At 66.4% G+C, this 22,795-nt stretch overlaps 1 protein-coding gene across 4 annotated transcripts; it reads left to right on the top strand.

The window, feature by feature from the left end:
- Positions 1-1,231: 1,231 nt before the first annotated feature.
- Positions 1,232-21,949, top strand: LOC126037602 (zinc finger protein OZF-like). Of its 4 annotated transcripts, XM_049798017.1 has the most exons (6): positions 12,823-12,892; positions 15,832-15,943; positions 16,364-16,489; positions 16,995-17,102; positions 17,522-17,632; positions 18,872-21,949. In XM_049798017.1, the coding sequence occupies exons 2-6, from the start codon at positions 15,865-15,867 to the stop codon at positions 20,263-20,265; spliced, it is 1,818 nt and encodes a 605-aa protein (XP_049653974.1). In that variant the 5' UTR covers positions 12,823-12,892; positions 15,832-15,864; the 3' UTR covers positions 20,266-21,949. The 4 variants fall into 4 exon arrangements, with proteins under 4 accessions (XP_049653977.1, XP_049653974.1, XP_049653973.1 ...); XM_049798020.1 differs by lacking the exons at positions 12,823-12,892; positions 15,832-15,943; positions 16,364-16,489; positions 16,995-17,102; positions 17,522-17,632 and adding exons at positions 1,232-1,579; positions 2,347-2,473; positions 2,937-3,041; positions 3,381-4,350 and having other exon boundaries at positions 19,209-21,949; XM_049798016.1 differs by lacking the exon at positions 12,823-12,892 and having other exon boundaries at positions 13,323-15,943.
- The last annotated feature ends 846 nt before the right edge of the window (positions 21,950-22,795 follow it).

Raw genomic sequence — 22,795 nt, 5'->3', positions numbered from 1 at the left:
GGACGGGCTGCGCCGGTGCTTTCCCTTGGGGACTTCCCACCCCAATGCCCACACGTGCCCAGGGGCTGGGGGGGGGGGGGGCTTGGGCTTCCCACAGGGAGCCAGGGGCTGGCTTGTGAAGCCCGGGGGGGGTGGTAGCAGATCCCCCCTCTCCCCGGTCCGCTGGGTGAGCTGTGGGCCGCTGGCTGCCTCCCCCAGCACTGGGGCCATTCCCTCTCACTGGGGTCTGTCCCCACACCGTGGGGACGGTGCCCAGGGTGGCACAGAGGGGTCCCGCCGCGCTGGCACGCTGCAGGGAGGGCTCAGCTGGCTCAGGCTGTGCTGGGGGCTGAGGGAGAGACCCGTGGCGGCACCAGTGCCGTGCCGAGCCTGCGGTGACACCTCCCTCGGCTTGGAGATGCACTAACACAGCCTTCGCTCCGCCGGAGACCGGCCAAAGCAGGCGGAGGTCTGCCCGTAGTGTCTGGTGCAGGCAGCACGAGTTCTTTGCTAACACAAGGTCAGCGTGGCGTGGGCTGCCTGTGTCCTCTCTGCCCCCAGTGGGACCCGCTTTCTGCGGCAGCGCCGGGCGGTGGTTGAGGATGCGGTTCCTCGAGGAAAGGGCAGAGCTGGCAGAACGGTGAAGGAGCTTCTCTGGGATGTGGCAATGGAGAAAGACCACCTCACGGCCCGAGAGCGCTGGAGGGGGGGTCCCTCCACCGAGGGGGCAGAGGAGCAGGGGCCAAACCTCGCTCTGCCCGGAGAAGTTCCCACCTGCGTTTCACCCAGATTTGGGCTGAGCCCCCCTCAGAGCCCTGGCACATGAAGTCACCCCCCGGCTCCTCTCCCGAGGGGATCCCCGGCACCGGTGGGGCCGGAGCCCACTCTGACACCAGCGGCACGATTCCCCCCACGGGACCCGGCGTGGTTCGGCGTGCGGGGCACAGGGAGCTGGGGACCGGGAAGGAGACGAGGGCTCCGGCTGGAGAGGGCCGCAGCACCACGGCGCAGCGGCCATCGTGCGACGGCAGCGACGGCAGAGCCTGCCCCGCCACGGGGACCCGCTGCGACCCCAGCTCCCCGCTTCTCGGGGGGGGGCACGCCACGGGGGACACCTTGCCGACCTCCCACCCGCTCCCACGGGCCTGGGTGGGGGGTCTCACAAAACGCGGGCGAGCGCGGTCGTGGAGGGCAGGAGCGGCCGGCCGGTCCCGGCAGAGCGGTGCCCGCCGGGCACTCGGCGCTGACCCCGGCCCCGAGCGGCGGCATGGCGGGGGGTGTCCGTTTGGAGACCCCCCCCCCGGGCCCTGCTCCCTCCCCTCTGTCCCCCCCAGGCACTCAGGAGCTGCTGGCCAGCCCGGGGCTCAGCGAGCGCACCCGGGGCCGGCTGCCCGCTCCTCCCGGGGCTGATGCTCCCCGTGAGTCCCGGTGCTCCCGGGCCGACCGACCGACCGACAGACCGCCTCGGTCCCGCCCCCGCCGTCCCCTTCCGGGCCCGCCCCGGCCCTGGCTCCGCCGGCGCCATCGCGGTGCTCCGTGCCGGGGCCTCCCGGCACCCGGTGCCGCCGCCGCCCGCCGGTCCCGGGCAGAGATGCAGCGGGTAAGGCCGAGCGGCTCCCCCCACCCCTCCCCGTACCCCCCCCCCCCCCGGGACCCGCCGGAGCCGGGAAGCGGCGGGGACGGGACGGGGGGAGGCCCCGGTCCCGGTTCCCAGCTCGGTTTCGGCGGCAGCTCCTCCGGGCTGCGCCTGAGACCCACGTCCCCGCGGGTCCGTGGCTCGGCGGTGGCTCTTGTTGCCCGTGTGCGGGGTCCCGGGAATTGGGGGGGTGCGTGTGCCCGGATCGCTGTGCCAGCATGGAGACCCCCCCCTCCCGGGAGCCGCCAGCATCCCCGCCTTCTGTGGTACCCGGTGGTCTCGGGTGGGCGCGGTGGGTCGGGAAGAGGGACCGTGCCCCGTTCTGGGCGGTGCTGAGCCGGGTGTCCAAGCGTGGGCTGGATGCGGCCCCAGCCCTCTGGTCCTGCTCAGCGGGGGTGGGGGGGTCCCATGGGCCCCCAGGTGCTGGGGCAGCCAGGCCCTCGGGCCGAGCTGAGGAGCGTGGGGCTGGGGGGGCACTGGGGAGCCCTGCTCTTCCCCGGACAGTCTGGGGCTCACCGTAGCCCCAGCCATCCTGCACCGATTGCCAGGGAGCCGAGCGGCCCAAGGACGGGGACGTTTTGGGAACCGTGGCGTGCTACAGCTCCGCGTGCCCCCTGGGAGAAGGGGGTGACCGTGGCTGCAGACACCCCCGCGCCCCCCTGCCTGGGGTCCAGTGAGGGGACAGCGCTGCTGGCTCCCCAGGTCCCCTCAGCCCCTACGCTCTTTTCCAGAGTGCAGTGACGTTCGAGGACGTGGCCATCTATTTCTCCCCTGAGGAGTGGGTAGAGCTGGTGGCATGGCAGCGGGAGCTCTACCAGGAGGTGATGATGGACAACTATGACCTGGTTGCCACCCTGGGTAAGGATGCACTCCTGGGGAGCCCAGGCACAGAGCCGGCAGTGCTGCCAGGCTGGGAGCATGTCCAGAGGCTCAGCCAGGGTTCCGGAGGCTCAGCCGGGGGTCCGCAGCCCGAGCCCCTCCGGCCGGCCGCGCGTGGGCAGAGCCCAACTTACCGTCTCTCCACGCAGAGCGGGGCTGCAGCGCGCCCGCTGCCCTCCCCGGCCTTGCTGAGTCCGTCCCCGGTGTGTGAGGAATAACGGCTCCAGGTACCCCGGCCCCGCCGCTCCCCACCCTGGTGTGCCCTGGTTCGCTGCCACAAGTGGGGTTGACGCCGGCAGCTCCCGAGGGCCCTGGACGCGGCAGCCCCCTGTTCCCGCTGCTCCCACAGCCGGCTTCCCCCAGGCACATCAGCACGGCCCCTGGTGACGGTGACGCTCCTTGGGCGGCTCGAGGGATGCTGAGGTTTCTCTCTCCCACACAGGCCCCGAGTCCAAGCTCGCCCACAAAATGGAACCCAGGGAGGAGTCACGTGGGGGGGTCCCCTACGGCGGGGGGGACAGCAGAGCTCCTGACACCTCTGGCACCTGTGAGTGACTGCGGGGAGACCCCCCGCGTGGCGGGGGGGGCACCGGGCTGGGAAATCAGTGCCGATTTAGTAAGGTAGAGACAGAAGCCCCGAGCGCGGTACAAGGCGGCTGGCCCCAGCCAGACCCCTACCCCAGACGAGCTCCTCCTCACCGGGTGGGTTTGGGTGTCCCACCTCGGCCCCCCAGGCCTGGTTGTCCCGTGGGCATTGCAGGGCCGGGGGGAGGCTTGCGGCGGGCGAGGGGCCGGTGCCGCGGGCACGGGGACCGTTGCGGGTCTGTGCCGGCGGTGCCCCCGTGCCGGGACACCCCCGCCATGACTGCACCCCTGTTCCCGACAGCTGCCTGGGGCGGGACGGCCGGCGAGGACCTGTGTGAGGACGACGACCGGGGACGCTGGGTCCCGTGCGCGTCGCCAGCCGGGGCGGCCGAGGAGTTGGGGCACCCCGTGCTCTGCTCCGGCTGGTGCGACACGGAGCCGGGGGCCTGGGCCGGGGATGCCCCCCAGGAGCTGCCAGGGTGGGAGCGGGGGGAGCAGCTGCTGGAGGTGCCCATGGCGAGGGGTGGGGGGCTCCTCATCTGCGGTACCTGCGGGCAGAGCTTCGAGGACGAGGCCAGGCTGAGCGCGCACCAGTGCGAGCACCTGCGCCCGGTGCCCTCCTACCAGTGCGGCGCCTGCAGCAAGGCTTTCCGCCACTACCGCAACCTCCTGACGCACAAAAAGCACCGAGGCCGGCGCCGGCACGCCTGCACGGAGTGCACCAGGACCTTCTGCTTGAAAGGGGATCTGTTGCGGCACCGGGCGAGCCACGGCGGCGAGGGCGGCTACGCCTGCCCGCTCTGCGGGGACAGCTTCCGCCACAAGCGTGACCTGCAGGCGCACCGCAAGGAGCACGCCGGCGACGCGTGCCGCAAGTGCCCCCGGTGCGATAAGTGCTTCGAGGACGAGGCCAGCCTGAGCCGGCACCGGGCCGCCGACTGCGAGGAGCGACCCTTCCTCTGCGGGCGTTGCGACCGCAGCTTCAGCTGGAAGGAGAGCCTGATCATCCACCAGCGCAGCCACGCGCAGGAGCGCTCCCACAAGTGCCCCGACTGCGGCCGCGGCTTCAGCCGCAGCGGGAACCTGCTGGTGCACCAGCGCGTGCACACGGGCGAGCGGCCCTTCGCCTGCCCCCAGTGCGACAAGTCCTTCTGCAACAAGGCCAACCTCATCACGCACAAGAAGCTCCACCGGCGCTACAAGACCTTCGCCTGCTCCCAGTGCCGGCTGGGCTTCAGCTCCAAGAGCAAGCTGCTGCTGCACCAGCGGGGGCACGGAGAGGGGGACGGGGGGACCCTCAGGGCAGGGGACGACCCGACGGACTGCCAGCAGTAGCTGCGGCCGCTCTGGAGTGCGGGAGGGGGCTTATCCCTGTGTGGAGAGGCCCGGAGGATGGCACTGGGGCAGGAGGGGCCTCATCCTGCCCCGCAGGAGACTGACTTTGCTAGTGCCTGCTGCCTCCTCCCTGGGGCTTGGCTGGGTGCACATCCAGGACCTGTGAGCCCTGTGCTCCGCACCCCTTCGGACCTCAAAAAATCCCTCCAAGGCACTTCCCAGTTCTCCCAGTCCCACCAGTGCCCTACCCGTGCATGGGAGGGTATCTCCTTGTTACCCTCTGTATTTAAAGCCAGAAGACAGTGATGCGAGCGTGGGGTCTGGTCTCTTACGGCAGAATGGAAAGGTCTCATCCTGCGCTGGGGGGAGCAGCCCAAGGGCCAGAGCCTCTCCCCACTTCCCAGCTTTTGGCCCTTAGCCTTCCCCTCGGAGGGGTGCCGGGGGTAGGCTGGGTGACTCTGGGGGATGAACAGCACCCGGGACCCCTGTCTTGACCCACTCCCCTGGATGTAGCGGCACTGCCAGGCACCAGCTGGGTGAAGCCGGGGTGGCTGCCCCGTCCCCTGCCACCTAGCCCCTTCCCTGGTTTGCCCAGCTCAGGCTGCGCACTGGTGAAACCGTGCTGGTGGGACCCCCGGTCTGCTGGATTGTGTCCCCCATCCCACAGGGCACCCGGGGCTCAGGGCTGCCATCCCTCCCCAATGGGTCTCAGAGGGATGGGTCAGCTCCCAGGAGGTCCCTGTGGGGACACATCTGTCCCTGTACAGATGTCCCCATGCCCAGCCATGTCTGTTCGTGGGAGCTGTTTCTGCCCCGTAGCGCTGCCCAAAGCAGGGGGTGGCAGTTGGGCAGCCGGGGTGGGAGTGGGGAAGGTGCCGTGGGGCTGCGAGCAGGACCCCCCCAGGCTCATCTCCCCATCCACTCTCCTGCCGGGGTGCTGAGCAGGGTCCCACGCTGCCGCAGGTCCCAGTGATGTTCAAGGATGCGGCCGCCTGTTTCTCCTTGGAGGAGCGGGCAGAGCTGGTGGGGTGCCAGGAGGAGCTGTACTGGGATGTGACAAGCTGGTGGCTTTGCTCACTGCCTGAGAGGGGTTTCCCACCACCCACGGCACTGGAGGACCCCGGGGCCCGGGAATGTGGTGGGGGGCTGTTGGGGGGGTGCCGCCTTCTGCAGCAGCCACCGTGCCAGGTTGCTCTGGAGGATGTCTGCTTGCTTTGGGAAGGCAGCTGTGCCGGGAACGTGTGGCCCAAGTGCTGGGGATCCCTGGCTGGGTGGGGAGGAGGTGGGGGGGTCCAGCAGGGTGGTGGATGCACTGCCCCGTGCCCCGCGCTGTGCACGTTGAATGCCTGGCATAGGGGGTCATGGATGTCCCCTGTTCCTCAGGGAAGGACACCATGATCCCCCCCCCAGCCGCGGGCACGCCAGGCTCCCAGCAGGACCAGAGTGCCCTGCCTGGGCCGGGGCGCTGCCAGAGCCCGGTGCTGGGGCTCCTGCCAGTGTCCCCCAGCCTGGTTGTTGGGCTCCCACCGCAGCCAGGGGCTGGAGAGTTGGTGCTCGGAGTGCGTCGTCTGGCCTCTCTCCAGAGTGAAAGATGCCACGGGAACTGGCACTTTCCCACAGAGGATTTTCCTCTTGGAGGTGGTGCTGCCGGCTGCCCAGCCTCACTGGGCTCGTTGCATCGCCTCTGTGCTCATGTGCCGGTGCTTGCTGGAGCACAGCACGCTTTCTGCTGCTCAGCTGCACTGTCCCGTGGGAGGGTCACACCGTGGGGCCCACCCATTAGTGCCTGGCCCCTTTGCTGGCCGTGCCCCATGTTTCGGGGTGCAAGCCCCTTTCTAGGAATGGCTGCGTGATGGTGCCCTGGGCTTCCCTCGTGGTCCCTGGGCTGAAAGCACATTTCAGTGGTTGCAACTTGAGGTTCTCAGCTCTGTGTGCCGCTCACCTCTTTCCTCCTTCGTGTGCTGCTCGCCTCTCTCCTCTTTACCAGCTCAAGGACCCTGTCCCTGGGCAGGAGTGGGTGGCCATCGCCGCCTGGAAGCTGGCCACCCGAAGCTACTACCGCTCCGTGGCCAGCCAGTTTGGCGTGGGCAAGTCAACAGTGGGTCCGGCGGTGATGGAGATGTAGGATGCAGTCCTTAAAGTGGTTTACGCCATGTCGTGGCCAGGAAGAACATCTTTCAATTAAGAGCCGCCTTTCAGAAAATGGATTTCCCAAAGTGCGCGGGGGACATTGATGTGACACACGGTCCCGCCATTTGTCCTTGGGAAGGAGCCAGTGAGGTGGGCATCGCTGCCCGGGGGCTGCAGGGCACCAGGAGGGCTCACGAGCACCGGCATGGGGAGCACTGCCAGGTCCAGGATGCCGAGGTGCTGGTGAGGTCGGGTGTAATGTGCTGGGCCAAGCAGGGACATTATTCTGTCCCAGTGGCATTATTCACAGCAGTGCCTCGGTGCCCACCGTCACTCTGGGGGACCCTGCCAAACCCCCCACCGTGGCTGGTGACACCTTATCGAGGCCACAGGAGAAGTGGAAATTCAGCTGCAGGGAGGTGGTGGAGCTGAAGGTGGGCTGAAGCCTTGCTGGTGCTGCCTGCACAACCGGCTGGATGTCGTCGAGCCCAGTGCCGCCGGCATGACCGTCCACAACATCGGGAGGTGAAGGGTGAACATCTGCACGGAGCGTCCCTGGGATGGGGATGTCCTGTGCTGCCACTTTGCCTGGCAGCCCAAGAGCGTGGCTGCCAGCCGAGGCCGTGCTGCTGGAGGGGTGAGAGGTAGGGGGTGCCCTCTGTGCCCGCAGCCCAGCCACCCCACCAGCACGAAGGACTGAGCTGTCCCAGGCGCCCAACCCGTCCCCGTGCTGCTTCACCGGGACCTGCCACGTTCTTCTCAACTGCTTGGTACGTGAGTTTGAAATGGGGGGGCAGTGCCTGGGAGGGGGGACCGCTCCTCCCAGTTTTAGGGAGATTTGCCACCCAGTTCGGTTTGTGGCCGGTGGCTTTTCCCTCGAGCACCACCCAGCATCGGTTCCCCTGTCCCCGGGTAAGTGTAAGAGTCTGTTGGTGCACTGTAAGTGACAGAGCACCACGTCATCAGTGTTTTCTCATAGTTTAATAAATCCCTTTGGCAGGGGCTTGCTCTGCTCCTCTTCTGCCAGTGCAGGACCGGCTGCTTAGCCCAGCCTTACCTGGTCCTCACCCCGGCATTGCCCAGGGAGCCCTGAATGTGTCCATTCCTGAGGCTGGATGGACTAGATGCAGTTGGACTAGATGATCGTTGTAGGTCTCTTCCAACTGAAATTCTATTCTATTCCATTCTATTCCATTCCATTCCATTCCATTCCATTCCATTCCATTCTATTCTATTCTGCCTGTGCCCCATGCTCCTGCGCTGCTGCTCGGGGTCACATCACCCAGCCCTGCTCCCGTCCTCCTCTTCACTGCCCTGCACAGTCCAGGGCTGATGGCAGAGGCTGGGCAGACAGAGCTGGGGGGGGACAGAAAATAAACAAGTCTGTGCTGCAATTTGCAACCGCCTGCTATTTTTGGTACCAGCTCTTTGTCACTTGTGAAGTGGCTTCTTGGGGCTGCTGGTGCAGAGAGCTGAGAATGGCCAAGTCAAGCTGGTCTGGCAGGGGGTTTATCAAAATTTTGCAGTGAATCAAAATCAATCTGGAGGGGCCATCCTGTGGTGGGGGTGTCTGCCCTACCAGGGCCTCTGGTGCTGGCACGGGATGCTGAATCTCCCTCCAGCTGGACAATGCTTGGAAAACCTAAGTATTTTAGAAATAGTGGAGACAACCAGAATTTTGGGAGAGGCCGGTGAAATGCCACTGGCCATTTGGGCAGCGCCTTGCAGCCCGAGCCAGGGCAGGCAAGCGTTTGCTGCCTTTGAGGAGGAAGAGGAAGAGGAGGAAGAGGAGGAAGTGTACCTGGTGTTGGAGGGCATGCTGGCTCCTGTGGCTCCTGCCCCCAGGCGAGGCTAATGGTGGCCGACAGCGCACGAGGCCACCTTGCCCTTGCCCAGCCCTGTCACCATTCCCAAGGACGCTTTTGGGGCTGGAGCCTGCTCTGTCCCCACCACCCTGCGGCATTCACGCCCGGGGAGGTGGCACCCGCACCCGGGGGGGTGGCTGGCACCCGCACCCAGCTCTTGCTGGAAGCTGCTGCGGGTGCCAGGGGACTTCAGGTGGGACCGCAGGAGGGACGGGGTTGCCTGCACCGGCCCAAACGCTGGGGTGGTTCATGCTGTGGAGACCCTGCTCAGGTGATGGCACGCCGTCACTGGAGTTAGCAGAGTTGGGGGACGGCTGGGGACAGCCAGCCAGCCTTCCCTGGGCCTCGGGGTCCGCTGCCCCTCAAGGGGCTGGTCCCGGGGGAGAGCTGGGAAGGGGAAGCAGCCGCCCACGGGACACCCACCTCCGCCACCCCCTGGAGCTGGCTCTGGAGGAGCAGGCACAGGTCCCAGGGGAATTCTCCCTGCCCTGGGCATGGAGCCGCCGGGGCTGAGCCGGGTCCCAGTCCTGGCACCCACGGTCCCAGCCGGATTCTCCTGCCACAGGCAGCGGTGCCAGGACAGGCAGGGAGGAAGGGCAACGCCATGAGGAAGCGACGGTGGGACCAAATCCGGCACAACGGGGAGGAGGCAAGACCCGACAGGCATCTCGCGGGCGTCACCGGCAGCGGTAGCCGGCGTGAGTCAGGGCTGGCACAGGGAGTGGCAGGATCCGGGCAGCCTGCGGGCAGCGGAGGCGGCGAAGCCTCTGGGATAAGCTGGGTGTCAGTGGGTGCTCCGGTGGTGCTGAGGGTGGGGAGGGAGCACTGCGGGAGGGGTATTCGTCCCCATACAGGGAGCCCAAATGCTCCCCCCGTACCTCTCTCCGTGCATGTCCACCCTCCGCACCCCATGCCATGCAATTCAACGCCCGGGGACACACGGGAAAGCGGTGCTGCCGGTGAGGCTGAGGGCAGACGCGGAGCTGCCGAGCCTGGGCAACGTGCCCAGGAGATGCAGCAGCCCCTGGGAGGGAAGGGATGTCTCTCCTCGGCCCTGATGCAGGACTCGAAGGCGACCACTGCGATCGACATGCAGCCTGGGAGGGATTGCATGTGCCGGGGCTCCCCGTGGGTTCGTGCTGCTGGCTGCAGGCATCATTTTGAAGCAGAGAGTCCCTGGGGAGGTGACACTCTTACCCAGCGTGGTGCCACACGGCTTGTTGCGGCTGGGACAGGGCAGGAGGGTGCCGTGCACAGCAGGGGAGATGCAGCCCCTCGCCTGATGGTGCTGAGGGCCCCGCTTGGTGGGTGCTGCTCCCTGTCTCCACTTGAAGCGCCTTCGGGGGACACCAAAGCCTGAGCTGCAGCTGCACATCGAGGGGCTGCGGCCAACTGCGGCTGAGCCATCTGCTTCCCTGCACGGGGCTTTGCCGCTTCATGGTCCACCGAGAGGTTTCGAGTCATGTCAAATCTGAGACAAAGGCTTTAAAAATTGCTCCATTAATCAAATAGCCGCGGCAGAGCCTTAGAAGCGGTGGTACTCCCAGCAGCACCGGGCAGGCGGGTGCCTGCTCACTGCAATGCTGCCTCGCATGACATCCATCTCAGTGGAGGACACCGGCTCCCTCTCTGTCAGCCCCTGCTCTGCTCACGTTGCCTGGCCGTTTTTGCCCAATCTTGCCAGACAGCACCAGAATTTTCTTTTTGACTGGTGGTGGAATAACGGATGATCACAGAAAGAGCAAAACCAACACTAAACTCCGGTAGGGGCTGTTGAGGCTGCGAGCACCCTTCTCCACCACGCTGCTGGGAGAGGAACACCCTGCCTGCTAGTGCTGCTGCCAGCTCAGCGGGCAGTGGAGGTGGCCACGCACCCCAGCACTGGTCCCGACCCGTGGCATGGTGGTGTGGTGGGACCAGAGCTCACTGCCCGGCCCCAGCCATGATGCCGGCACTGCTGGGGTCTGCGAGGCCCCAGCTTGGGACAGGCACGAGCCTGGAACTGCTGCCAGCACGGGCTGGTCACCCAGATGATCCCCTGATTTACTGGCCGGTTAATCATCCTTGTCCATCCTGTTTCCAGCCCCACTCTCCAAAGCCTCTCACCCTCGGCGCTGGGCTCCAGGTGCCGACATCTCCCTGCAGCGCAGGTCCTGGGTCCCTCTTGCCGCCCAGTCGGCAGCTGGGTACCACACACTGCCCTGCGCTGGGGAATGTGTCCCCATCCCTACAGCCCATTCCCAAACCGGAGATGCAGAGATGCCAAGAAGAGCGGCAGGAGCCATTGCTCCCCGGGAGCAAGGGGGGAGAGAGGAGGAGGAGGAGGCTGGGCTGCGACCCAGAGAGCCAGATCCCGGGGCTGGCACTGGTGGGAGTGGAGGGGATGGTGTGCCAGGGCTGCCCTGGGTGGCAGTCGCGGTGCAGCGCGGTGATGCATGGCAGCGTGGAACTGTGCCAGAGCTGGCAGGGAGCTGGCACACGCCGTGCCGTGCCAGGCACGGCCCCAGCACTGCTTTTGTGAGAGCCGAAGCTTGTGAAACCTGGCTTGCCGGCACGGCGGCTGGTTCGGTGCGTGTGTTTGTGATGGATTGATCCTGGCTGGAGGCCAGGTGCCCACCAAAGCTGCTCTATCAGCCCCCCTCAGCTGGACAGATGAGAGAAAATATAACAAAGGGCTTGTGGGTTGAGATAAGGACAGGAGAGATCACTCACCAATTACCGTCACAGGCAAAACAGGCTCGACTTGGGGAAAATTAACTTAATTTATTGCCAATCAACCAGAGCAGGATAATGAGAAATAAAACCAAATCTCAGAACACCTTCCCCCCACCCCTCCCTTCTTCCTGGGCACAGCTTCACTCCCTGATTCTCTACCTACCCCCCCAGCGGCACAGGGGGACGGGGAATGGGGGTTATGATCAGTTCGTCACACATTGTCTCTGCCGCTCCTTCCTCCTCAGGGGCAGGACTCATCACTCGTCCCCTGCTCCAACGTGGGTCCTTACCATGGGCTGCGGTTCTTCACGAACTGCTCCAGCATGCGTCCCTTCCCCGGGCTGCAGTCCTGCAGGCACAGACTGCTCCAGTGTGGGTCCCCCGCAGGGTTAAAAGTCCTGCCAGAAAACCTGCTCCGGCGCAGGCTCCTCTCTCCACGGGGCCACAGCTCTTGCCAGGAGCCTGCTCCAGCACGGGCTTCCCACGGGGTCCCAGCCTCCTTCGGGCATCCCCCTGCTCCAGCGTGGGGTCCTCCCCGGGCTGCAGGTGGAGATCTGCTCCCCCGTGGAGCTCCCTGGGCTGCAGGGACACAGCCTGCCTCACCGTGGTCTTCATCACCACGGGCTGCCGGGGAATCTCCGCTCCGGCGCCTGGAGCATCTCCTCCCCTCCTTCTGCACTGACCTGGGGGGGCTGCAGGGCTGGTTCTCTCACATATTCTCACTCCTCTCTCCGGCTGCAGTAGCACAGTTTTCTTTTCCCCCTTCTTAAATCTGTTCTCCCAGAGGTGCTACCACTGTTGCTGATGGGCTTGCCCTTGGCCAGCGGCGGGTCCGTCTTGGAGCCGGCTGGCATTGGCTCCATGGGACACGGGGGAAGCTTCTAGCAGCTTCTCACAGAAGCCGCCCCCGTAGCCCCCCCCGCTACCAAAACCTTGCCACGCAAACCCAATACAGTGTTTAAATGCTTGGCGCTTGCGGGAGGCGAAGGATCCACCACGTTTGGCATTGCTGCATCGACAGGACGGGCACCCTCTGCCTCGGGTCCTGCTCCTGTCTCTGCGACGGCGGAGGCCGTTTCCCCCTCCGCGATCCCTTCCCAGGGACCCCGGCTGCTCCGGGGGGTGCGGGGGGTGGCAGGGGGTTAAGGGCCTTGGACTGTGGGACGCGGGGCCCTTTGCCCGCTCCGGGCTGGTCCCCGCTTCTCCGACATCCCGCGCTCCTGCCCCCCGGCTCTCCCGCCCCGGCCGAAGCCCCCCCAGCCCTCCAGCCCCCCTGCCCCTGGTCGAGGCCCCGCTGCCGTCGGGTGGGTGACAAGCGGGTGGCACGTGTGTCCCCCCCCATCCCATCTCCCGCTGCGGATCTCTCCCTCCGCCCTCTCTGGCACCCACACCCGGCACCCCCCACCCTGCACCCCTTCCCGACAGCTCCGGCGCTGAGCAGCTCCGGGGGGCACCGGGCTGCACCACCCCCCCCCCCCTCCTTCAGGGGGCACCGGGGGGGTGGGGGGCACCCCGGACGGGGCTGCCCGCCCCGGGGGAGACCGAGGGCATCCCGGGGGGCACCGGAGCACCCCGGCCCGGGAGACACCGGGGCATCCAGGGGCGGGAGGGGGGGGGGGGGGCAGCGGCGGCAGGACCGGGGGGGGGCGGACTACATCTCCCGGCAGGCAGCGGGGCGGGAGCCCTTTGTCTGCTGGCCCCGGTGCTCTCCTCCGCTCGGCGGCCATCGGCGGCGATGCCCGCGCCGCCGCCCCTCTGAGCGCCGCCGGTGAGAGCGGGGGGCACGGGGGGGGGGGGCACAGAGGGGCCAGCCCGGGGAAGGGGGGGGGGGGGACAGCGGGAGCGGGGGGGCGGGGGAGGGTCCGGGCCCCGGTGGGTGCGGGCCGTGGGGCGGCGCTTGCGGTGTGTCTCTTGGGGAGGGAGCACCCCCGTACCCCCCCCTCAAAAAAAAAAGAGCCGCAGCTTCGGCAGTGCCAGCAGCTGGGGTGGTTCGGGGGGGCTGCGGCTGCTGGTCGGGGTGGGGGGGCACCCAGCCGGGGAGGGGGGCGGCACGGGGGGGGGGGGGTGCCGGCACCCCAAAGGAGGGGGATCCTCTAGCAGGGCCGTGGGGCAGGGTGAGGGTGTCCTGTGGGAAGGGGGGTGTCACCCAGAGCACCCCGGCAGGGCCCGGGGCTGCCGAGGGGTGCGCGGAGCAGCCGGTGCTCCGGCACCCACTGGACCCCCCCCCCCCCTCAGCCCCCCCGGGCGATTTCCTTCTGGGGTGCTGGTGGGTGCACGTGCGGGACCCCCAGAGCCAGGGACGGTCACCTTGTTCTTGCAGCGTCCACCGTGAGACCTAGAAAATAAACCCTAATAAACCAGAATGACACTTGCCATCGTGCGGCTTGCAAGTCCGGGGCTGGTTTTGGTGGAGCGGTATTTATTTATTTATTTAAGGAGCTGTTTCAGTCAGGTGTGGGCCGGGGCCCGGTACGAGCCAACACTTTTGGCAAGAGCTTTGTGGTACCGGCCCTTTGCCGAGCCGAGCCCCGCGGCAGCTCTGCTGCAGCCTTGCACCGCAGGAACTCCTGCCCGTGGTTTCGTAAAAGGGTGTGGGAAGCCATCGTGGGCAGGGGCTGCCCGACCGGGCAGGGAGACGGTGATGACCCCCCCTTGGCTCTCTTTGGCCCCCCGGGGCTCCCAGGCCTGGCTGGGGGGAGCCGGGTGGGGAGGGGGCTGTGCCGTGGGTGCCGGGATGGCGCGGTTTGTTTTCCCGAGGGCCTAGGAGGAGCGACGTGATGGGATGGAGAGTTATGGGTTTGTGGTTTCCAGATAAGGTGGAAGCTGCGCAGGCTCCAGCTGGCTCCTGCCAAAGCTCATCCCAAATTCCCTGGCCGGGGGCACCCGGGAACGGGATGGGGCTGGTCCTGCTCCCATGCCCAGCCGGCAGCACTGGCAGCCCAAGTTGAGAGCCTCCCCGAGAGCAAACCTCTCTTATTCGGAAACAACCAAACCCCAACAACACCCGAGCACCCCGGTCCTGCCGGCCCCGGGCACCCTCTGCACCCATCCGTGTGCCCTCCTGGCCCCGGGCGCTTGCAGGGGTCCCTCGGGCTCATCCCGCCGAGCAGGAGGGTGCCCTTAGAGCAGGCAGGAGGAGGAGGAGGGCAGCCAGCCTCCACCTCCCGAACCACTCATGGGGAAGGAGCCGCTGCCAGCTGGGGTGTCCATGCGGTGCTGTCGGGGGAGCACGAGGCGGGCGAAGGCTGTCGGGGGGCCCAATCCTCTGCCCAGAGCCCCTGGCTCCACGGGGGCGGGCAGCAGGGGTTTGGGGAGAGATGAGCCAGAGCTGGGGTCTCGGAGGGGGCAGGGGCACCCGCCTGCCCCCACCAGCTCCCGGTGCTGCCGGTGACTTTGGCACAATGCTTGCGTTCATCTGGCGTGGCAGCCAGCGGCAGAGGGGGCTGCAGGGTGGGCTGCAGATCCCAGGGGGCTGGAAACAAGCGGCTGGTGCTGGGGATGTCGCCTGTCCCTCCCAGCAATGCTGCTGGGTCCAGCGGTTGCCACAAAGAACAAGCAGAGCATTGCCAAGTCGATTCCCGACTTTGTCCCAGGGTTAATCCCAATCGCTCGGGCCACCAGCACCGATCCTGGGCTGAGGGACCACATTCGTGCAGGCAGGGAGCGGTGCAGGCAGCAACTGCCCCTGGGCTTGTGCCCTCTCCGGCAGCACCTACCGTCCGTGTTTGGGAGGTGGAAGGAGGGACGCACGCTGCACCATGGCTCCGTGGGGACGTGGCACCAAGCAGGACGAGAGAGCAGCAAGTGGGGTTGGAGGGGGCACGGGGCCAGCGGGGGAGAAGGCGAGAAGGAGCTGCCCTCCCTCAGCTGCCCCCAGCCTCTGGGTGCGGGGGGAGGCTGCAAATAAATTAGGCGGCAGCACCTAATTGGGGTGTGCTGGAGGAAAGGACGGGGTAGGAAAGCTTGGAAATGGGCAACTGCTCTTGGGGTGCTCTGCAGGCAGAGGGGGCCCACAGGGTGCCCCATGCGCGTTGCAACCAAATTGTTTGGATGCAGGCGCTCGTGCGCGGGACCAGCCACCCCACAGCACGGTGGGGGTCTGAGTTGAGGCGTCTGGGTCTGGCAGGCCTCGGGGACATTGCGCCTGAACGGCGGGCCTGGCACCGTGCCGGTCATGCCGCTCAACCCCCGCGGTGCCTCTCCCCTGCTTCCCTCCTGGTGAAGCCTGGGGGCTGCCGGCTCTCCCCGCGGCGGGCTCTGCCGAGACTCCCCTCCTTCTGGTTCTTCACCTCCCCCGGATGAGCAGCCCTTTTCTGCACTGTTTTTGCTCTGAATCTCTGTTTCTCAGAGATTCTTCTTTGCTCTGACCTTGTACCGCTGCTGCCGCTGCCCCCGCAGCTGCCGGGCTGGAAGGAGCGGCTGGGGCAGCGATTTGGGTGACGACTTGGCACCCGTCCCATCCCGCCCTGCACCGTGTAGCTACCCTGACGTCCTCCTTGGCCCCGCTGCTGGCGGCAGCTTCCCAGGTCAGGGCGATGTAGGGCGATGGGGGTCCGGGGAAGGGATGGAGTGAGGGGAGAATCAGCACAGCCGGGGTGTGCCGGAGCGGGGAGCCTGGAGATCAGCATCCTCCGGAGCACCTGTGTGTCTGCCGGTGCTCCCTGGGACCAGGGGAGGCTGGAAGGAGACTTTCCCATCCTTGGGCAGGTTCTTCTGGAGGGAGCCCCAGGACCCCCAACGATGGAGCGAGAGGAGAAGCCGTTTGGGGGGGATCCCCAGGACGCGAGGCTCCGGGGGATGCCGGACACCTGTGGCACAGGTGAGGCTGCCGAAAGCTCCCGCAGGGACCTGGCTGCCCTGGCACTGCAGGGACTTCACAGCCCCCCCCCACACCCCTCCAGGCCCTGGGACCGCCGGGGCTGAGCTGCTGTGTCCCACGGAGCCAAGCAGGGTGCTGGTGTGGGGGATGCTGTGCCCAGCGCCAGGCACCGGGATGGTTTTGGTTGGGTGAGGGTCCTCGATGGGCAGCAGGGAGGGATGGGCAGTCACTGCCCGCAGCTGGCTGGGGGTCCATGGCTTGTCCCCCTGTAGTACCCACGGCAGAGGGTTCGTGCCCCCATGCCCGGTGCAGGGCTGCGGAGGGAGCGTGGAGCCCATGGCAGCACCGCTCACGGCTGCCGGTGCGATGCCAGGCTGCCTGCGCTGCCCGGGAACCTGAGAGCAGCTTTGTCTTCCTCAGGAAAGGAGTGGGCCGGCGTGAAGTGTGAGATCGCGGTGAAAACGGAGCCAGAGGATGAGTCCTACATTGGGTGTCCCCAGGGCCTGGGTGCCACTGTCCCCAGTGTCCCCAGCTACCCCAGCACTGGTGAGTGACCGCAGAGAGGGTGGCTGGGGGAGCCCTGGGAGCTCGGCGAGACCCACAGCCCTCCAGGGATCGAGTCCCTGTCCTGTGCAGGCTGCTCCGGGTGATGTCCCAGGTGATGCTCCAGGTGGCATCCATGTGGAGACACAGGAAAGGCTGTTGCACTGGGGAGCTTTGCTGGGACAGTGCCTGCCCAGTGCCATTTGGTAACAGGGAATTTCCTTCTGGAGGAAAACAAGCGGTTCCTTTTCTTACATAACAAATATTTAAGAATTCTGGGTGTTTGGAGTCCCCACGGTTCTGTGGCTGGGGCACCCCCCCTTGTTTCTGTGGGGATTGGGTGTCCCAGCACTGGGAGATGCCCAGTGGCTGCAGGGACCTCCTGGGAACCTGGGATTAAAGAGCGGTGAACCAGAGCCAGTGCTGGCACAGGCAGAGTGTGGGGATGTCCCGGAGCCCTCGGTCCGTCCCGGAGCTGGACGCACGGGCTGTGCCTTTCCTCCCACAGACATCAAAGCGGAGGTCGTCGTTAAAAGCGAGCCCGAGGAGGAGGCAGCGTACGGCGGTTACTGCCCCGGCTCCCAGGTGGGGGACATGCCCCACCACCCTGCTGCCTGTGAGTGGGGCTGGAGGTCCTGGGGGGCTGGGAGGGGCTGGGGGGGGGATGCAACCGGGGTGTCTGGATGCTTTGCAGGCTGCTGGGGCTGCGGGGACCCCGAGCGGGAGAGGTGGGTGCCGGGGTGGGAGACGAGCTTGGCAGAGGGCACCCGGCTTGTCATCCCTCAGTGCCATGGGGGTGGTGCTGCCTGCCCGTAAATGCTACCTGTCGGGGCTGTCGGAGGCAGCTGCCCCCTGCCACCCTCGGGGTGGTGACAGTCCCATGCCGCCCTGGGGACAGTGAGACTCAGCGGGAGTCCCACGAGAGCTCAGCCCTGCCCTCCCTGCCGGCGGTGCTGCCAGCCGGGGTCGAAAGCCCGTCTGCGGCTCCTCTGGCCCTGCCCGTGCCCACCGTAGCACCGCGCTCTCTGCCTGCAGGCGATGCCAAGCCGGAGATCATCGTGAAGGTGGAGCCCGAGGACGAGTTGTACATTGGGTATCCCCGAGGTCTGGGTGACCCGGGAGCTCCCGGCCACCCCGACGGGACAGGTGAGCACTGGGGCAGCTCCAGAGGGTCCGGTGGGACGGGGGGTGGCGTGGGGGCGAGTGCACTGGCTCATTGGGACACAGCATGAGGGCCCCCGTTCCCATCGTACGCTTTGGGTGAGGGGAGGAGAAGGAAGCTGCTTTCCTCGAGGGGGAACGAACCCTTGAGGGAAACTTTGGTGTTTATCACTGAAGGCGCTGAGCTGCTGCTGGGTGATGCACCGAGGCAGGCGCAGTGCTGAGCAGGGCTGTTGTGAAAGCCACGGGCTGAAGGGCGAAGCTGGCGATCGTGGGTGATGCCGTTTGGGGCTGCAGGATGGATTTTTCCCCTTATGTCTGCAGTTTTATTCGGCACTTCGGTGTTTCTCAGGGTTCGGTGTGTCCGCACCACAAGCCTGACTCACATGTGGTTTGCGGTGTCCGTGTTCCCCCTGCCAGTCCCGGGTGTAACTCAGCCGTGAGCCGGCTGCAGGGAGGTGATGGGCAGGCGGAGGTGGCTGCGCGGGTCCCACCGGTGCCTTGCTGGTCCCACTGGTGCCTCGTGGGTCCCACCGTAGCCTCCCAGCCACGGGAGCAAATCCTGGGCTGCCCAGCAAGCTCGGGGCAACCTTGCTGCTGGCTTACGGTGGTCAGGGGAGTAACTTTCCCCAGGGCTGGGGCTGCACCCGACGCCGCTGCCACGGCCCTCGCAGCCCCCCGTTCCTCTCCCAGCCACGTCCCAAAACCAGCAGAAAGCCACAGGGAGGAACCCCCGGTGCCACTGCCAGCCGTCGGGGTGAGCTGCTCATCGTGTGGGCGCTGGCAGAGCATTGCGCTGCTCTTCTGCTTGTCCAGGCAGCCTCGGCAGCCAGAAATGGTTGCACGATTTGCACGTGTTGCACAAGAGGTCCGAGCATCTCCCCAGGGTCCCTGGTAGCGATGGTGTCCCTGCTCGCTCCCTGCAGCGTGAGCTGGGGCAGCCGGTGGTGCTGGGGGCGGCAGCTTGCCGTCCCCTGTCCTCGCGGTGCCGGGGTGAGGTGCCGGTGCCCCGGTGGCGGGAGAACGGGTTGGAGGCGCACAGCGGCCTCGGTGCCAGGCCTGCATTGATGGGTGCAGCTCTGCGCGAACCCAGCGCGGGCGAACGCGTGCCGGAGACATCCTGATTGGGGAGCGGGGCTGCGGGGGGTGCATGCGGCTGCGGGGCTCTGCCGGGAGGGCTCTGAAGCCATGGCAGGTAATGGTGGGGCTCCCTTCTCTTGGCAGGCAGCGATGATGAGTGGCGTCCAAAGGAGGAGCCGGAGGAGGCAAAACCGGAGGCGGCTGAGCTGGCAAAGAGCCTGGGGGCTGTCTCAGGGGGCTCCCTCAGGCCCTGCGTCAGCCAGTGGACGGTGCGGCAGGCGCAGGGTGCCGTGGCCGAGCTCCAGCGCAGCCCGGCGGTGCCCGGGAGGCCACGGGCCACCTCCGAGCCTCAGGGGCTGTGCCTGGAGAAGGGGACGGCTCCAGTGGTGCCGGCGAGCGGAGCTGGGCAGAAACCCCCCTCTGCCTGCGGAGCGGGCAGCGCCGTGACCCCTGGTGCCGAGCCGGCGCGGCGTCCCCGCAGCCACGCCGCCAAGCGTCCTTTCGCCTGCAGCGAGTGTGGGAAGAGTTTCCAGCACCGGGGGAACCTCATCACCCACCTGCGAGTGCACACGGGGGAGAAGCCCTTCGCCTGCACCGTCTGCGGCAAGAGCTTCAGCCAGAAGGGTGACCTGATGCGGCACCAGCGCATCCACACTGGCGAGAAGCCGTTCGAGTGCACCGTCTGCGGCAAGAGCTTCTGCTCCAAGCAGACCTTCATCCTGCACCAACGCATCCACACAGGCGAGAAGCCCTTCTCCTGCACTGAGTGCGGCAAGAGCTTCAACCGCAAGGCCAACTTCATCACCCACCAGAAGATCCACCGCGGCGAGCGCCCCTTCATCTGTGCCGAGTGCGGCAAGGGCTTCTGCGCCAAGAAGACCTTCATCCTCCATCAGAAGATCCACATCGGCGACCGGCCCTTTGGCTGCACCGAGTGCGGCAAGAGCTTTAGCCGCAACGGCGACCTGACGCGGCACCAGCGCATCCACACCGGCGAGCGCCCCTTCGCCTGCGCCGACTGTGGCAAGTGCTTCAGCCACAATGGCGAGCTGATCAAGCACCAGCGCATCCACACCGGTGAGAAGCCCTTCACCTGCACCGAGTGCGGCAAGAGCTTCAACCGCAAGGGCACCCTCATCACCCACCAGCGCATCCACACCGGCGAGCGCCCCTTCGTCTGCCCTGAGTGCGGCAAGACCTTCAACCTGAAGACCACGCTGATGAAGCACAAGCGCATCCACACGGGCGAGCGTCCCTTCACCTGCCTGGAGTGCGGGAAGAGCTTCAAGTACAAGGGCAACCTCCGGACCCACCACCTCACCCACACGGTGGAGCGGGTCTACCCCTGCACCGAGTGCGGCAAGATCTTCAGCCACAAGAAGGAGCTGACAGTGCACCAGGGCGTGCACACGGAGGAGAGGATCCTCTCCTGCTACCGGGAGGGAGAGTCCTTCAACCCCTTCCTCCCCATGCACCCGCTCCTCATGTCCTGCACCCAGCTCGCGGTGCCGCTGGAAGCCTTGTCCAAGTACAAGTAGGAGGGCTGGCGGCAGCGGGGAGAGCCCGGTGTCCTGCCCGTGCCACGTCCCCGCAGCTGGAGCGGCGACAGGAGGAATGAGACCGTCACTGGAGACTTAGACCGGCTGCGGGGCCGGTGGCGGATCAGGGCTGGCGGTTTCCCCGGCTGTCGGGCGCTGTGGTGGAGCCCTGGGTGCCCAGGGAGGAGCTGCCAGCTGAGGATGCTGCCAGCTTTCGGCAGCGCTGGAGGAGCCGCCCCGCTCTGGCTGGGGCCAGTGGCCACTCGCAGGGACACGCGGTCAGGCTGGGACTTGGAGCGAGCGGGGCCGGTGCTCTGGTCTTGTGCCAGCACCATTCACATCTCCAGGTTGGGGGGGCCTTCGTCATCCCCCATCCAAGAGTCACCGTCTCGTTTGGTGCTGAGAAACCTCTTAAAAGCGTATTGCAGTGGGTAGATATGAAGACTGGGGTCGCCTTGCCCTCCCCGCCAGCACCGGGCTGTCCCCTCGCTGGGTTTTCTGTCCCCGATGCTGCGTCCCGTCTGCTCCCTGGTCCCGGTCTGACTCCTCCGTGCTGTGGCAGAGGCGGCCCCCCCTTGTCTTGTGCCAAGGGACCCCAGTTTAGCTGCTAGTTGGAAAGGGGCAATTCTGAAGCTGAGAGTCGTCGTTTCTCCTTGTCCCTATCTGACACGTAGACACTGGGCTTGGAGGAGAGCTGAGAGCTCAGCCGGTGCAGCGCAGCCCTTCCCTCCCCGGGCACAGCCCTTCGCCACCATGCTCTGTGTGGGACGGCTGACCCCGTTTGTTTCCCACAACTCCCGTCACACGTTTACTGAGCTGTGTTTTTTGGGATTGATCCTTCTTTCCCCGGCGCCTGCTGTGTCCCCAGGTTTATTCCTCTGTCCAGTGCATCCCCCGGGGCAGCACAGCTCCTGGCAACCCGTCGCCCTCCTCCCACCAAACCTGGGAAACGGCCGGCAAAAGGCTTTTCCTTTTTGCAGCCCAGGTTCATGTGTCGCTGCCGTGGGGAGGGGGCAGCGGGCTGGAGGGGCCGGGCAGGGGTCCACCACCAGCCCCAATGCAGCTGCCCAGGCTCTCTTTAATTCTCCTGGGAATTACTGTGCCCGTTGGTTCCTCCATTGGCATCTCCGGCGCGGGCTGTTTGGAAAGGACCTTCCCCCGGCCCCGTCTGCGCGTGATCCTGGCACGGGGGCAACAAACGCATCCTCGCCTGGCATGTGCCTCGGGAAGGGCCTTTGAGGAAAAATGAGTCTTTTACAGCATGGGCGCAGGGGCCGCTGCAGGGCCCAGGGGGGTTTCAGGTTGTTCTTGGGCAAACTTCTTCCCTTGGCCGTTGTTTCTGTGCAAGGGGTGTTTTTGGAGGTGCCATGGAGGCGAGAGGCCCCGGGGGGTGCACCGGGGGCTCCCCAGCTGTCTCTCTGACTTGCTGTATGGCTTGAGGCGACGCTCATCGCTTCCTTGCCTCAGTTTCCCCATCTGTAAAATGGGGGCAATACCACTTGCCAGTAGCTGCCTCCCAGGATGGTGGGAGGGTTAACCCCTTCCCGACTGTGCAGAGCCCCAGGCGATGGCTTAGATGACATGTGAGAATCCCCCCCATGAACCCTCGTGATGCAGCAAGTGAGGGCCACGTGTATTTATAGCTCCACTCTTTTCTAATCTAGAAACTAATAAAAAGCGCAAACAAATACGCGGGAGCCTGTTTGCCTGGTACAGTTTGTTATTTCTGCTTGCCACGGGAGCTGCCGGACCCCTCGTCCCTCCTTGCCGGGGGTGTGGGTTCTGCCACCTCCACCTCCCGCTGGCACCCAGCTGCCTGCCTGCCCGGCTGCCTGTGACCATGGACCCACTCGGGAGTGGGTACAGACGGAGGGCGAGCGGTGGGTGGCCGGCATTTATCGCCCCTGCCCCGGGTTCAGTGGCTGCCGGTTGCAGGAGGGTGTGCAGTAAGCGCTGCGCAGGAGATTGCGGGGGGGCAGAGACTGGTGTGGAGCGTCAGGCGCGCTTGAGGCCACGCAGCAGCCATGGCCAGGAGCCACCATCAGGTACCCGCGGTGGCGTTGGTGAAACAAAAAGCGTCGCGTCGTCTTCTGATACCGAGCGGTGTTGGTACCGTTATAAAAGCTTTTGGGAAGGAGCACGCAAGCGGTGCGGGCTGATGCGTTACTTTGAGGAGCAAAGGTGCTGTTCCAGCGCCTGATGGGGCTTGTGAGTGGCCCACGCACCCACGAGTAGGTGGTTGCATGCGAGCGCCAGAGCTGCCACCACAGGCACCGGGGAGCTGCTGTGACGTGCGGTTGCTTTCACCCGGGTGTTTAATGCCACTTGGGGTGCCCAGGGGTGTCGGAGCTGCCCAGGGACAGCACGGGGGCACAGGCAGGCACCCTGCATCCTCCTGGCAATGGCCCCAGGGCCAGGCAGGTCCTGGGCACCGTCACCCTCTCCCGACGGCACAGGCAGGGAGGGGGCTCTGCCAGCTGCCGGGGCGGCAGGGACTTAAAATCAGCCGGTTGACGGGGCCGGGGAGATC

Source organism: Accipiter gentilis, chromosome 4 (assembly GCF_929443795.1).
Source record: "Accipiter gentilis chromosome 4, bAccGen1.1, whole genome shotgun sequence".
Classification (NCBI taxonomy): Eukaryota; Metazoa; Chordata; class Aves; order Accipitriformes; family Accipitridae; genus Astur; species Astur gentilis.
The sequence above is the reverse complement of the archived record's forward strand: the minus strand, read 5'-3'. Positions and strand labels throughout refer to the sequence as shown.

Excerpts from the sequence above, each read along its gene's own strand:
- LOC126037602 (XM_049798020.1), top strand. The coding sequence starts at position 1,247 with ATGGCGGGGGGTGTCCGTTTGGAGACCCCCCCCCCGGGCCCTGCTCCC. Across the intron at positions 1,580-2,346 it reads CCCGGGCAGAGATGCAGCGG|AGTGCAGTGACGTTCGAGGA; the intron begins GTAAGGCCGAGC and ends GCTCTTTTCCAG. Across the intron at positions 3,042-3,380 it reads TCCTGACACCTCTGGCACCT|CTGCCTGGGGCGGGACGGCC; the intron begins GTGAGTGACTGC and ends TGTTCCCGACAG.